Source organism: Trichomonascus vanleenenianus (assembly GCF_965637985.1).
Source record: "Trichomonascus vanleenenianus strain CLIB 3782 genome assembly, contig: TRVA0_012S, whole genome shotgun sequence".
NCBI classification, from domain to species: domain Eukaryota; kingdom Fungi; phylum Ascomycota; class Dipodascomycetes; order Dipodascales; family Trichomonascaceae; genus Blastobotrys; species Blastobotrys vanleenenianus.
In genome coordinates, this window is record NW_027481875.1 from 38,970 (window position 1) to 52,107 (window position 13,138).

Consider the following 13,138-nt stretch of genomic DNA (forward strand, 5'->3'; position numbering starts at 1 on the left):
GTTGGGTGCTGTAAAGTGACCAAGCGTGACGACAAACCATTACTAAAGCATGGTTAGCCATTTTATACGCCTCCACTTGACGCCAGTACTTGTGGTACTTGTTACCAGCTGTAACCATGTGGTACAATGACCCAATTTAGATAAAGATGATATTGATCTGATTTGAAAGAACATACCTACGGCATTATATATCCTGTAGTGAAGTCTCTGACCTGACCAAACAATACCAGGTAGTATGATAACCCGGTATTAGCAAGACCAAAGGCCAATACAAATTGGCCAGCCGGATTCTAGCTGAAGCGTACCGTTCCGTGTACATAATTAATATACCAGTTCAATTAACAGTTATAGTCTACTGGCTCAATCATCGTCAAAAGTCTCAACTATTGACTCAGTTATCATCAACCGGTTCAATCATTGGCTCAATTATCATCAACAAAAATCAACAGGCTCAATTATTCATCAACAAAAATCAACAGGCTCAATTGGTCAACGATTAACTCAATTATCGGGTCAATTAATAAGGTCAATCGAATTGTCTCGCGGGTCGAGACACACAAATAAATAGTAATACATCGTTAGTTCGTGACATGCGTGGCAGTGGAGGTGCGGTGGTAAATGCTCGGGGTCTCTATCTCTTCCTCCTCTCTGATCTCTTCATACACCGGTAACCGCGAGCGACCGAGGTATATCGGCTCTGGCTGCGATGGCTGGTGGTACGGCGGCGGCGGATTGATCCACTCACCAGAACCACTCTCGCTCGGCTGACTACTGCCGCTCGACGTGCGCAGGTGCTCGCTGCGTTCCATATCGAGTCTCAGTGCTTCGGACCGCACTGCGTCCGCCTTGAACAGCTTGCGTTCTCTGCGGCGCTTGCGTATGACAATGCGCGCAATGAGCAGCAGAACGATAACGCCGATTACCAGAAATATGAGATACAGGTACTTGAGACTGTTGGACCCGCTGGAGGGCGGCGCAATGCCAAACGAGTAGTTCGGCGTCGTATTGTTTGCAGTTGTCGTGTTGGACCCGTTATACGCCGCAGAAGGCGTCGCTGTGGCCATGCTGGACGGTGTCGCCGTCGAATTCGATCCTGCAAACACAATGTTCCTTCGCGCCAGGGCTCCGTCTTTATCTGGGCTTGCCTCCTCCAACCCTAGCAGCCCGCGGTTTATTGTCATCCCCCTCGCCCGCGTGGCCCACGCCGCAAGAGCCAGTGCTCTCCGCCGCTTGCTCATTCTTTTGTCAGACGTAACAAATGGTGTGGGTGGTCACCGTTCAGACGGTTACTTGTGGGTTTTGTCTATCGCTCTCTCTCGTCTTAACCAGCCAGCCTTGCCCTGGGGAAGGAGGTGAGGCAAAGGGCCGGCTCGCCGGGAGTTCAGGAGGACACCATCGGCGCGCGCCACACAACACTTAAAAATAGCCCGCTCCTCCGCTCCCCTATCAGCCGTATGCCCTGACCCACGCATTCTTTTATCATTTCAAGGACCGTAGGGGAATAGGGCTATCACTCAGGGAATATGGTGAGTGGGGAGTAATTGTGTGCAATCAACTGTCGTGTACAATTGATGTATGTTGTAGTCATCTTTGTAGTCGGTATAGTGGAATAGAACACACCTGTTATCGAGTTGTCGGACTATTCAACTTCGTTAAAGCTCCCCTAGTCCTTCAGTGAGTTCTTCCTTGAATTCTTCGAGTTCGTCGTGACTGTTTTTGAATTGTCCAAGCTTTCCGGGTTGCAAGACTCTTCAAAATCTTCAGGTTGAATTCTTCACAACACTTCAGAATCTTCAGGTTCGTCAGTTTGAGCTCTTCGCAACTCTTCTCATCCCTGACAATGAAATATCCACCACTCTTCAGACCTTTCAGAACACTTCTTTTGAGAATTCTTCGGTTCCTTTACACTGAATCTTCCGTATAACTCTCCAGATGCACACTGAACCCATTATTCAAAAGTACTCTCTTCAATTGGCGCTTCATGGTGGCCAGCTTTGGCGACCGAGCCAAAACGGGACTGCTTCTCAACCTGTTCCGCCGGTTCGTTGGGATTGCCCGAAGCCTGCATGGGGTTGGGGCTCTGAAGAGATAAAGTTGAACAATTGGTTCAATTCTTCAGTTATTGAGGCTCACAACAAAGAAATGAAGGATTACTCATGTTCGAGCTCAATCTTCTCAAACCACGCCCGGGAGGCGCGGATATTAGCAATGACCGTATTGCCGTCAATATCCCCACTCACATAGCCATCACGCCTATGCTTCGAGGCTGGCGGCATAACTACCATGATAAACGTATTCGGAGTCAACGTATCAATGTACGCAGAGCACGAGTGTCCGTGCAGAGAAATAGTCTGGAACTGTGACCGCATCTTCGAACAACTCTGCTTATACGTCTTGATGATGTTGCTGATCTTCTCAAATCGCTTCGGGTCCAGCGCATCCTGAGGAACGCTAGAGTCCGGCGACGACACATGCGAAATGACCAGGAAAGTCGTCCTTTCAAACAACACCAACTCCTGTGCCTCGCTAATAGACGCAAAGTCTTGCAGGTGCTTCTGGAACACCCCCATGTTCGGAATCAGCGAACACACAATGCTGGACCACGCCCGATATAGCGATTCATCCCAGATAGAGGTCGCAAACCCAGTCAGCTCGTAACCGTAGTTCTTTGACGCCTCCCGCAATCGGGCCATTGTCGAATTGAACACATGGTCCCGCGTGTCTACCTGGATAAGATCCATCTTGTGCACAAGCACAAACACCTTAGCCCCTGGGGAAAACTCCCTCAGATGCTTAAGGCACCGCACAAACGTCTCAATGTCCTTGGGCACCTTCTTGGACTCCACATCAAACACATAAATGAGCACCTCGACCATACGGAAGATATGGTCCCGTTGTGTGCTAAAGTAATTGTCAATAAACACCTCCTGGCCACCACAGTCCCACAGGTTCAGCGTCATATGCCCCAGGAACCGCAAATGGGAGTGCTCGACGTCAATGGTCGCGCCTAGCCGTCGTGTATCAAACGCAGAGTAGTTGGAGAAAATAATGCTCCGCATCGATGACTTGCCGGACCCGGATCGGCCCATCAACAATAGCTTCTTTCGCTGAGACGACGGTCCTGCCATGGTTCTTCTGTAAAGACTGTTTAGTATTATCCCCTTAACGTCTACTGTCGTTCGGTGACGGGCGTATTTTTCGCATCCCAACCATCTATTTCGTCAAACACTAATCATGGCCCGCCGTGGTTGTGGGCGGAGTAAGCCGCAGCCATGGACCGTAGAATCACACACAATTGAATCAATTGGCCAACAACATTGCCGAACGGAAGTAAAACCATGAAAATTCGAAACGGGACATTAATTATTGAGTACATATTGCCTGGCTAGGTATTATGGTTTGCAAAGGGTGTCCGCCGTTAATATGTGTCTAATTAACCAAAGTATACATCCGCCGCACTGTTTGCGGCTCATAAACACATACACCATGCTTGCAATTGATGTGCTAGAGATTGTGGCTAAGGAATGCAAGTTCAGCAGAGTTGTCGAACTATCAGCAGTTAATAAAGAGCTTCGGAAGAGGCTCGTGCCCGTGATATGGAGACACGTCGGCGCAGTCATTGGCCGCAGAGAGAAGCTCTACCTGAGAAGCTATATGAACGAGGTCTGCCCAAGGGGTTCTGGAATGCTTGTCGCGCCTATATGGTCCGTACTAAAATTGAAGGGAGAGCCGGAGTTCGAAGCAATTGAAGATCTATTCCTTGAAGTGCTGAACGGGAGACAGGTTATGAAGGCACTCGTCAAACATGGCGACAGAGCATTGGGCAAATTTAAGGCACTTAAACGAATACATCTGATCTTAAAGATTACATTTGACAGAAGAAACCGCCTAGCAGATCTCGAACACCTTCAAGAATACTTTTACAAACGATTCGACCCACTGAAGATCAAAACCATCCTGAGAACAGATTGGCCCGAGCTATTCACTACGACAACACTGACAATTGACGAGACAGCCCTGATATATACCAATACAAGGCAAAAACGCGATGAGTGGGCAGCTAAAGGGTGGTATAACCAGTTCCTATTCGAAGGACAAAAGGCACTGATCGTCCAGCCACGGGCAGGCGGCGTAGAAATGAAGACCATTAGAGACTGCCCTGGACTAGTCGATCTCTCGGTTATTAGCAAAATTATGAGCGGACTGTCTGTCTGGATTGGGCTGGGTTTAACACGACTGACTTTGATGACCAACTGCTACCGTGAGCTGCCGATTCACAACCGCGTTCTGCTGCCGCATCTGGAGGAGATTGTCGTCAACCGCCAAGCAATGCCTATATTTAAGGAAATCTTATTTATGAACCTGTCCAGATTAGTGCTTATCAACAAGTACAAGGATGGCCATTACGAGACTGCCCAGTTTAAGGACGACCTTTCCAATGCAGGAACTCTCATCCGGTCCGCCTTTGCAATCCAGCTGCCGGAGGACGACGAAGATAAAAATGGCATTGCAAAGCTTAGCAAGGTCGCGTTGAGTGACTATCTTTTCCAGGACGCAGTCAAAATCTTGCGAGACGCGCAGATGACTGCATCAGTGCTGGTTTTTGACTTCAATGACTACAGCTACGAAATGAGTTTTCTTGAAGGACATACAACTAGCCGACTGGCAGAGATAGTAACGGAAAATGCAGCACTATTCTCCTTGGTTGACCACCTATACTTTTCACCTGAATTGTTGACCATGGGCCAATTCTGGACCAACATGAGCGCATCGTACATTGCGTTCAATCTACACAGGTTGCTCAACACGGCACCGCTAGCCAACCTTACAAGCTGCCATCTGCTCGAGTTTCCGTCTTTTGCTGAACAGGTTGCATACCCGTTTCTTTATCCACAGAGATGGGGGACACCGTCCGCATAAGTGGCACTGGATTATTTCCGTGACCGAACTTTGGTAGCTAGACCAGCAACGCAACCGTTCAAGGCGAGCGTGCTGAGGGATCGCATAACTGATTTTGTATTCAGCCACGACGTTGCTTCTTATAAAGGGACAATTGAGGAGATACGGTATGCGAGGATGCTGCTGCTGCTGGATCAAGTAATGACATTGGCTCTACTCTCATCTAAAGGACTACGCGATTATTTCAATCAGTCTTAGCCTGGGGTCTACCAGATCTGATCGCTTTTATTATGCTAAATCAGGCCAATTATTTTTAACTCTTTTACCATAGAAGTGGCTTGCTATTAATGCATGGATATCAAAGAACATTCCGCTGGCGGCAATTCCTCGATGTACCGGTTAAGCTCGATTAACACTTACAGTACAGGGTAGTTTCACAATATATATACAAAACTCCTGCGGCAATAATAACGCTTATACTATAGTCTTGATTAACGAGGACCTACGATTTTTTCGGGAAGAGGATAATAATACCGTCCTACGCTACATAGGGGATACCCAGGCTAATTCCGATCGAGTGCACCAGATTGCCACCATTACGCGTCAGATACCATCCTTTTCTTTACGGTCCTATTTGCTCTACCCTGAACCCCTTTCGCCTCTATTTCCGCCCCATAAAATACCAGGAATTGATTCATATTTTCCCGAGTTAACCGGCAGTGCGGCTCGTGCGGCTCAACCATCTTGCGCGCACAATACCAGAGCTAGGCAAGAAATGGGCTGGACACAGTTCACTATAATTAAGTAATAGAGATCTTGAATTTTGATATCGATCCAATAGGATGGATTATGGTTGATTTAACGCGTCGCTTCGCGGTGGGGCTGTGTGCTGCAGGCTGGAGGGCTGAACTCTCCTCCTCTTCTTTTTCCCCCCCCTGTCGACCACCATAGGTCCCACCACATCACCACACCATCCCGACAAAGTAACAGACATTAGGTGACTGCCTCTCAGATATGGGCAAGCTACTGGACCTTGTACTACACCCCGATGAATTCGCGGCTGCGATCAACTTGTAAGCAATGTTTAGACCGCCCCCAAAAAAATTCGACGCTAACAATGGTTGGAATAGAAAGTTTTTCCGGAAGCCGGCCTATCCTCGAGATCCGTCTAGCGAATCACCCGACTTGAGAAGGTGTTATGAACTCCTCGACATTGCGTCGCGGTCCTTTGCGACAGTAATTTTAGAGCTCCACCCGGAGCTCAGGGACGTTGTAAGCATTGCCCCAAGCTCAACAGGAATTGAAGGCTAATCAGGTAGATCATGATCTTCTACATTGTGCTTCGAGGTCTCGACACGATTGAGGATGACATGACTGTTCCGAACGAGACGAAGCTGCCTCTTCTGAGGAACTTCAAGGAGATCCTCCAGAAGGATGACTGGACGTTTACCGAGAGTGAGTAACGATTATTATCTTCCACGTGGTTTCGACAATTGCTAACTATGAAACAGACAGCCCCAATGAGAAGGACAGAGTCGTCCTTGTCGAGTTTGATAAGGTCCTCCGAGAGCTGCACAAGCTGAAGCCTGAGTACAGGGCTGTAATTGAGGAGATCGCCGACAAGATGGGCAACGGCATGGCCCATTATATCCAGCTTGAGAACCAGACGAACTACGATGGTGTCAAGACGATCCAGGACTACACTGAGTACTGCCACTACGTCGCTGGCCTCGTAGGCGATGGATTGACCCAGATGGCGCTTATTTCCGGGTTCGGCACCGAGGTGCTCAAGGAGAAGCCCCAGCTGTTCGAGTCCATGGGCCAATTCCTCCAGCGAACGAACATCATCAGAGATTACCGGGAGGACCAGGACGAGGGCCGGTCGTTCTGGCCAAAAGAGGTATGGGGCAAGTACGCCAAAGAGCTCAAGGATTTCACCAAGCCGGAGAACGAGCAGAACGGCATTTATTGCATCTCTGAACTGCTCATTCTGTCGCTGGAGCTGGTAATTGAATGCCTTGAGTATCTGCAGAATGTAACGGAACCGACGCTGTTCTCGTTCTGCGCAATCCCGCAGGTGATGTCGATTGCAACTCTGGAGCTTGTTTTCAACAACCCAGATGTGTTCTACAAGAACGTGAAGATCAGGCGAGGCACTACCGCCAAGCTCATTCTCCAGAGCGGCAACATGGAAGGCGTGTACGCAATCTTCCAGGACTACACGCGCCGAATCCACCTCAAGAACCGGCCGGAGGACCCGAACTTCATGCGAATCGAGGTTCTCTGCGGCAAGATCGAGCAGTACATTTGCAAGCACACCATGGAGTCGCCTACCGTGCTTGCTGCTAAGAAGGAGACTGCTGAGTTGGAACGAAAGTTGATGCTTGTTGGCGTCGGAGGTCTTCTGTTTACGTTTGGTCTTATGGCCGGTGTTGCATGGCTTGCTGGCGCCAGATTTGACATTATATGGGACCATTTCCTTGACTTTGCGCACCAGTTCCAACATGGTGCTGGTGTCCACCATCCGAACTACTACAAGCACACTCCTCTTGTCTCCTCGGTCTCTTCGTCTGCCTCTTCTGTGATTTCTTCGGTCACCCAGGCAGTCCGAGAGGATCTTTAGACTGTATTATTCTGTATTTTGCTTTTATTATGGGACACCAATGGAAAATAATGGACTTTAGCTACGAATTGCCTTTGGTCGCATTGATAGTTTTAGAATTGTATATTACAGGCATTCTACAAATATCCTGACTTTCACTCGGCCATTAATCGCTCTCCACTATCAATTATCAGGGACCATCGCTACTTCTGCAAATTATGGAACTAGTATATATACAAATTCTCAGTCTGTTTTTTAGCAAGATGAATTACTCATGCCAAGCCAGATCATCGTGGGCCATGTGGTGATGCCGTGAGAGGCTCAGCAACGGAGTGTCCCAAAAATCCCGCCACAACCCGGAGGTGACTTGATCTCCACCAACACTTGGTCCTCTAAAGATGCCCTGCCTAAGCGTTGAAAAGCGGTTGAACTCAATATACCTGGTCACCGCATTCGCCCTAGTGCTTTTTGCAGTTTTGTTCGGCTATCGGTACAGGGACGCCCGGCGAAAGCTGAGCCTTATACGGTACCATAAGGCATCTGCGGTATATGACTCTATAGGATCTGACGAAGAGACTGCAAATGACACTATTGGCGAGGATGAGGCCGATGAATTGGAAAAACAAATGAAGAAGGGATTTAAGATTTCACTCGCACTGGCGATTCCATGGTCCCTTGCAATTATCTGCTGTGCACTCTCAGTAATTGATTTTGGCTGCCAGAACAAGGTCAATGGCTTCCTTTACTTCATTTTATTTGTTGGACTTTTCTTCCTGTGCTGGTTCGTGTACTCTGCCAGCCTGAGCCAGATCGACCGAAAGCTTGACAACCAATTGGCTCAATACCTGCCTCTTCCAGTTTTAACTGCCTAAGCTTAGTCCCCCAGGCTAACCTTATAAACTAACCGAACCCTAACTAACTAACCTCTGGAACGTTGTATTCATAATGCGTATCTTAATGGCAATACATGTATTTGCATTTTGTTTGGTCAGTGGAATGACCCATTAGTATTCAGTGCTCGCTGAATGACACTGTCGTATTCAGAATACTCTTGTCGCGCAATTATCTTCTTTATCTCAATGATGTTGGTGAGTAAGTCAATCTGCCGTCCCACCCCCTGCAGGTGTTGCTTAGCTTCTTCATTGAAGCTCAGGCGCTTATACAGAAGTCCGAACATGTTGCTCCCCGGGTGAAAGTGTTCAACTACATCCGACAGAGCATAGAACCTGTCGAGGAACTCTCGAACGTCACTGGCTTCGGTTGACCGAGGCTCAAGCAGCGCCAGGTCCCTGGTGGCAGAGATGAGCACGGTCTCTTTGAACTTACGCTGAAGACTTTTAAGGAAGGAGCGCTGGTAGTCTTCAAGTCCTGACTTTTCCGTGATGAACCAGTGATATGCTTCTTTTTCCATGACCGTGACGAGAGCCATTCGCAATGTGCCCAGGTCCTCATTGCCATTTGCTTTGAAGTACTCTTGACAACGGTCAATGAAGCTCATGAATGCCAACGGCTGGTTAGGATCGCATTTACCCAGGTAAGCTGCCAGAGCCTGGACCTTGGTCATATCGCCAGAAGGTATTACACTGTTTACCGTCGCCGGCAAGTCGCCATTGCCCAGTGGACCGCCGTCAACTGACCCGTTCTGTCGCAAGCCCATTGCCCCCTGTCAATTGTCTGAAGCCAAGTCAACAATTTCCCCTCATCTTACTCTTCCTCTACGAGTGTGCATTTGCATGCGAATTGGTCGGTCTCCGCAACGTCCGACCTAGGCCCTGATCTGCGGTCACCTTTCGCCTCTCGAGCTTCAAAGCGTCCGCATCAACTCCATGTTTTTGCTTACGGGCCATCTGCAAGGTCCCCCGCTGTAACAGCCCCCCACTTCGTATTACATGTCGATCTCAATCAAGAAGTGCCGCACAAATGCCTTCCTTTTGCTGGATAATTCCGTGGTTATAATTCATTGACAAAAGCTGGCGAAAATCCAGAAATCCATGGCAGAACCCCAGCAATCTGATGTTGGATTGAAATTTTTCCTGGGAAGGAACTAGAAATACGAGATTGGCGATGCAATATGTTAAGCTATGGGAGAACTTACAATTCAGTCAAAATCATCAAAGCAACGATAGGAATTATGGCTTTATAGCGCTTGAGTTCAGGGGGGGGGGGGGGGGGGGGGGGTTTCTTGGGTGCGGCTGTGATGGGCAGATATCGATTGATAAATATATAGCGTATATATATTCATACCGTACTATAATACCGGTACAGTACACACACTAATGAAAATACAGTAGCTCAATTAAGAGACCTGCTCGAGCACAGTGAAGTTCGTACCGCCAGTTGACGGCACCTGGAGCCAGTTCTTCTCGTCATACTTGCAAACGCCGTCAATTGCGTGGAAAGTATAAGCGTATCGCGACTTCTGAGAAGTGTTGTTGTTAGATCGGTGCAGCACAGTGTTATGAATAAGCACCAGCGAGCCCGCCGGGCAGGCTACGAGCTTGAACTTGTCCTTGGATGGCTCCTCGTATTCCTCCACACCAGGCACAGAAATGAACTCGGTGCCCTCCTTGCCTTCCCTGTCCTTTCGCACCATCCGCTTCGGCACACCAACCTGCTTGTGGGAGCCCGGTACAAACTCCAGAGCTCCGTTAGACGCAGTGCAGTCCTCCAGCGCATACCAAAATCCTACTGCCGACTGGGGCTCGGTGTAGAGGAAAGTCGCATCCTGGTGGGTCGGAACCTCGCCGCCAATCTCGGGCTGCTTGCAGATCAGCATGGACTGGAGAATTCGCGGGTCCTTGAATCCTAGCGACTCGGCAATGTCTCTATTTCGCTGGGTAAGCGAGATCTCTCGGAACGCGTCCTCGAGAACGTGCAGGGCATGGCCCACCTTGTTAATTGCCTTCGCCTTGGGCTTGATCAGCTCTCCCTGCTTGTTGAAGGCGTCCTCTTCGAAGAAGTAGTGCACCTTGTCGCCTGAGGTAAGGAAATAGTTGTCGCCAACATGCTCGCTCGTCTCGCCAGTGGTGAACTTGGTCATAGGGTGGTTCTCGAGCGGGAAGGTCTCGAGCATCTCATGCGACCGGTCCATGATCCGCTTGATCTGGGCCGGCGAGAGCTCTCCGGGAATGGCAATGCAGCCATCCCGGTTAAATTGTTCAACCTGTTCAGGAGTAAGTCCAACCATTGCAGTGTTTTCCTATCAAGACTCTTGATGAGGGCTATAGGTTGGCCTTTTATATATTCAAAAGTGCGGGATGCCTCAGCGAGGTCGCCCACTGATTTTTTTCATGCGGGGGCATGTGGAGCTTGAAAACGCGGGGCCGTTCCGACGGCTATGCACAGGGACTTGGCAATGATAGTGGAGGTTCTATCTGAAGCAGCCTATGTATCTGGAATGATGGGCCGTGGGATGTAGATTTATGGGCAGTAGATGCTTCATCATGTATTTGGAAGTTAATTGTCATGCTTAGGTGAGATTTGTGGGGCTACACGTTATGGGCAGAGCTTTTCACTTAGTGATGGCAGAAATCGGACTGTCGTAGATTATAATATGCTTAGAGACCAAAAAAAAACAAAAAAACTGGGCAAATTTCCGTGGGCGGTTTCAATTTTCAGTGCTACGCTTGTACTTGGAATTCGTACGTTGACTGGGCAAGGAATATACCAGTAATTTTTTAAAAAATAACGAGAATCACTAGAGCGCATTGTTTAGGCTAAAAGAGGACTACTCCACGTGCATTACTGTAGATTCTAAGAAAAAGTGCGTGCCGGAATTTTCGAGTATTTGGAGAGAGAGGGTTAATATCCTTAGCGGTGGACCACTATCAACACCTATTTAATATCCATGGTATATCTACCCGGATTTATTAACAAATATGCATACGGTTAACAACAAAGTTCCCATATAATACCCTGAGATGTATGCCAATTGATCTTTGAGCCATCTGGTAATATGTAGTACGGAGAGCAGAGGTCAGCTTCGCCAATTGAAGCTCTTGGCAGAATAGTAAGTCTAATGTGACACGACTCTATCTTTTAATATTCTTCTACTGTGTGGAGTAGACAATTAGCGCCTAGAGTCCTCAATGGACCGAAGAACATCAGCCACGAGGTAGAGAGAACCGCAGATAACCGTTTGGTCGGGTACCTTGTCCAGCAGTGACTTTACGTCACCAGCATCAATTGATACATTCGTAGTGTACCGCTTGGCAGTTTCGACGATCTCAGCTGGATCTACAGCCGAGACCCAGGGCATGCCGTCAACCGCACCAAAGCTAGTAGCCACCACAGAGTCTTCCGGACGCACCAGCTGAGAAATGACATCGGTGTAGTCCTTGCCCTTGGAAAATGCCAAAACATACGTAACTCCGCCAGAGGAACGAACCGACGAGTCCACAAACTGTGCTAGCAATTCTGCAGACTGAGGGTTGTGTGCGCCATCTAATAGGACTTTCTTTGACGACGTTAAAGGCAGCCACTGGAGTCTACCCGGCCAAGTCGTGTGTCGAATGCCCTTCTCAACGTTTGCAGCTAGGGCCGGATACTGCGATTTGAGTATATCAATAACGTTGAGCGCACAGGACATGTTGGACTGCTGGTACGCGCCAAGCAAAGGAGTAGTGTCCGGCTCTATGTTCAGCGGAAGCCTGTCTGGAGACGCCTCAATGAGCCTAGACGAGTTCTGGGCCGCAATCTGCCGAATTGCATCGAGCACTGAAGCATCGTTCGTGGCGTCTACAACACAGGGCACATGGGGCTTGATAATGCCACCTTTTTGCGTGGCAATTTCAAACAGCGTATTGCCAAGGAAGTTCTGATGGTCGAGGCCAACCTTGGTGACCACTGTGGCCAGTGTCTTTTCCGCAGCAAGCGCGTTGGTAGCGTCGAGCCGGCCGCCGAGTCCGACTTCGATTACTGCAACCGAGACGCGAGACCTGCGGAATATTTCAAATGCTGTGGCAGTGAGAATCTCAAATTCGCTAGCACCAATCTCTTTCGACGAATTGGTTTTTGTGACCAGGTCCTCGACCTCGTAGAACAAGTCTTTGTGGACGGTCTTGCCATTGATGGAGATGCAGTCCCACTTGTGGACGAGATGGGGGCTAGTGAACCTGCCCGATGTGATACCAGCCTCATTGAGGCATGAGTAGAGGTAAGCGCATACGGAGCCTTTGCCATTGGTGCCAGCTACGTGGATAGCTTTCCAGCCGGCTAGGTGGGGATCTCCGAGGACTTTCAGCAGCCTGTGGATTCTTGCCAGTCCTAGGTCGATCATGATAGTGGAGTAATTTTAGGGGTCTTATAACGAAATCAATAGCACTTTTCAGAGTCTAGACTTTTGATAGTCAAGCGAAATAACAAGATCAATAGCACTTCTAAGAGGCTGGAGATGTAACGAGATCAATAGCACTTCTAAGATCTTAAAGAAGTAACGAGACCAATGGCACTTTTTATAGCTTCAAGATCTGGAATATTAAAAGATTATTAATTCAAAACAGGCCAAACTACACGTAGTCTGACTCAGAAATGACTCCAAGGTACGAGGTTACCAACAAAGTATGAATGCGTTATGGGTATCTACGGGTATCAAAACCAGTCAAAACTAGCCCAAAATCCAAAAACCAGTCAAATCAA

The 13,138-nt window shown here is 48.5% G+C and overlaps 8 protein-coding genes across 8 annotated transcripts; 3 read left to right on the top strand and 5 right to left on the bottom strand.

Annotated features, from left to right (window-relative positions):
- Window positions 1-578: 578 nt before the first annotated feature.
- Window positions 579-1,064, bottom strand: TRVA0_012S00452 (uncharacterized protein; the record flags this gene model as incomplete). Its single annotated transcript, XM_076683951.1, has 1 exon — window positions 579-1,064. The coding sequence occupies one exon, from the start codon at window positions 1,062-1,064 to the stop codon at window positions 579-581; it is 486 nt and encodes a 161-aa protein (XP_076541705.1).
- Window positions 1,065-2,150: 1,086 nt separating this feature from the next.
- GTR1 (Rag GTPase GTR1) lies at window positions 2,151-3,128 on the bottom strand (the record flags this gene model as incomplete). Its single annotated transcript, XM_076683952.1, has 1 exon — window positions 2,151-3,128. One exon carries the CDS (start codon window positions 3,126-3,128, stop codon window positions 2,151-2,153), a length of 978 nt encoding a protein of 325 aa, XP_076541706.1.
- A 295-nt stretch (window positions 3,129-3,423) lies between these two features.
- TRVA0_012S00496 (uncharacterized protein) lies at window positions 3,424-4,920 on the top strand (the record flags this gene model as incomplete). The annotated part of the gene is made up of 1 exon (XM_076683953.1): window positions 3,424-4,920. The coding sequence occupies one exon, from the start codon at window positions 3,424-3,426 to the stop codon at window positions 4,918-4,920; it is 1,497 nt and encodes a 498-aa protein (XP_076541707.1).
- A 993-nt stretch (window positions 4,921-5,913) lies between these two features.
- Window positions 5,914-7,522, top strand: ERG9 (bifunctional farnesyl-diphosphate farnesyltransferase/squalene synthase; the record flags this gene model as incomplete). Its single annotated transcript, XM_076683954.1, has 4 exons — window positions 5,914-5,972; window positions 6,030-6,171; window positions 6,219-6,354; window positions 6,411-7,522. 4 exons carry the CDS (start codon window positions 5,914-5,916, stop codon window positions 7,520-7,522), a joined length of 1,449 nt encoding a protein of 482 aa, XP_076541708.1.
- A 377-nt stretch (window positions 7,523-7,899) lies between these two features.
- Window positions 7,900-8,373, top strand: TRVA0_012S00540 (uncharacterized protein; the record flags this gene model as incomplete). Its single annotated transcript, XM_076683955.1, has 1 exon — window positions 7,900-8,373. The coding sequence occupies one exon, from the start codon at window positions 7,900-7,902 to the stop codon at window positions 8,371-8,373; it is 474 nt and encodes a 157-aa protein (XP_076541709.1).
- Window positions 8,374-8,489: 116 nt separating this feature from the next.
- TRVA0_012S00562 (uncharacterized protein) lies at window positions 8,490-9,065 on the bottom strand (the record flags this gene model as incomplete). The annotated part of the gene is made up of 1 exon (XM_076683956.1): window positions 8,490-9,065. The coding sequence occupies one exon, from the start codon at window positions 9,063-9,065 to the stop codon at window positions 8,490-8,492; it is 576 nt and encodes a 191-aa protein (XP_076541710.1).
- Window positions 9,066-9,797: 732 nt separating this feature from the next.
- TRVA0_012S00584 (phytanoyl-CoA dioxygenase family protein) lies at window positions 9,798-10,688 on the bottom strand (the record flags this gene model as incomplete). The annotated part of the gene is made up of 1 exon (XM_076683957.1): window positions 9,798-10,688. The coding sequence occupies one exon, from the start codon at window positions 10,686-10,688 to the stop codon at window positions 9,798-9,800; it is 891 nt and encodes a 296-aa protein (XP_076541711.1).
- An 882-nt stretch (window positions 10,689-11,570) lies between these two features.
- On the bottom strand, window positions 11,571-12,779 carry FOL3 (dihydrofolate synthase; the record flags this gene model as incomplete). The annotated part of the gene is made up of 1 exon (XM_076683958.1): window positions 11,571-12,779. One exon carries the CDS (start codon window positions 12,777-12,779, stop codon window positions 11,571-11,573), a length of 1,209 nt encoding a protein of 402 aa, XP_076541712.1.
- Between the last annotated feature and the right edge of the window lie 359 nt (window positions 12,780-13,138).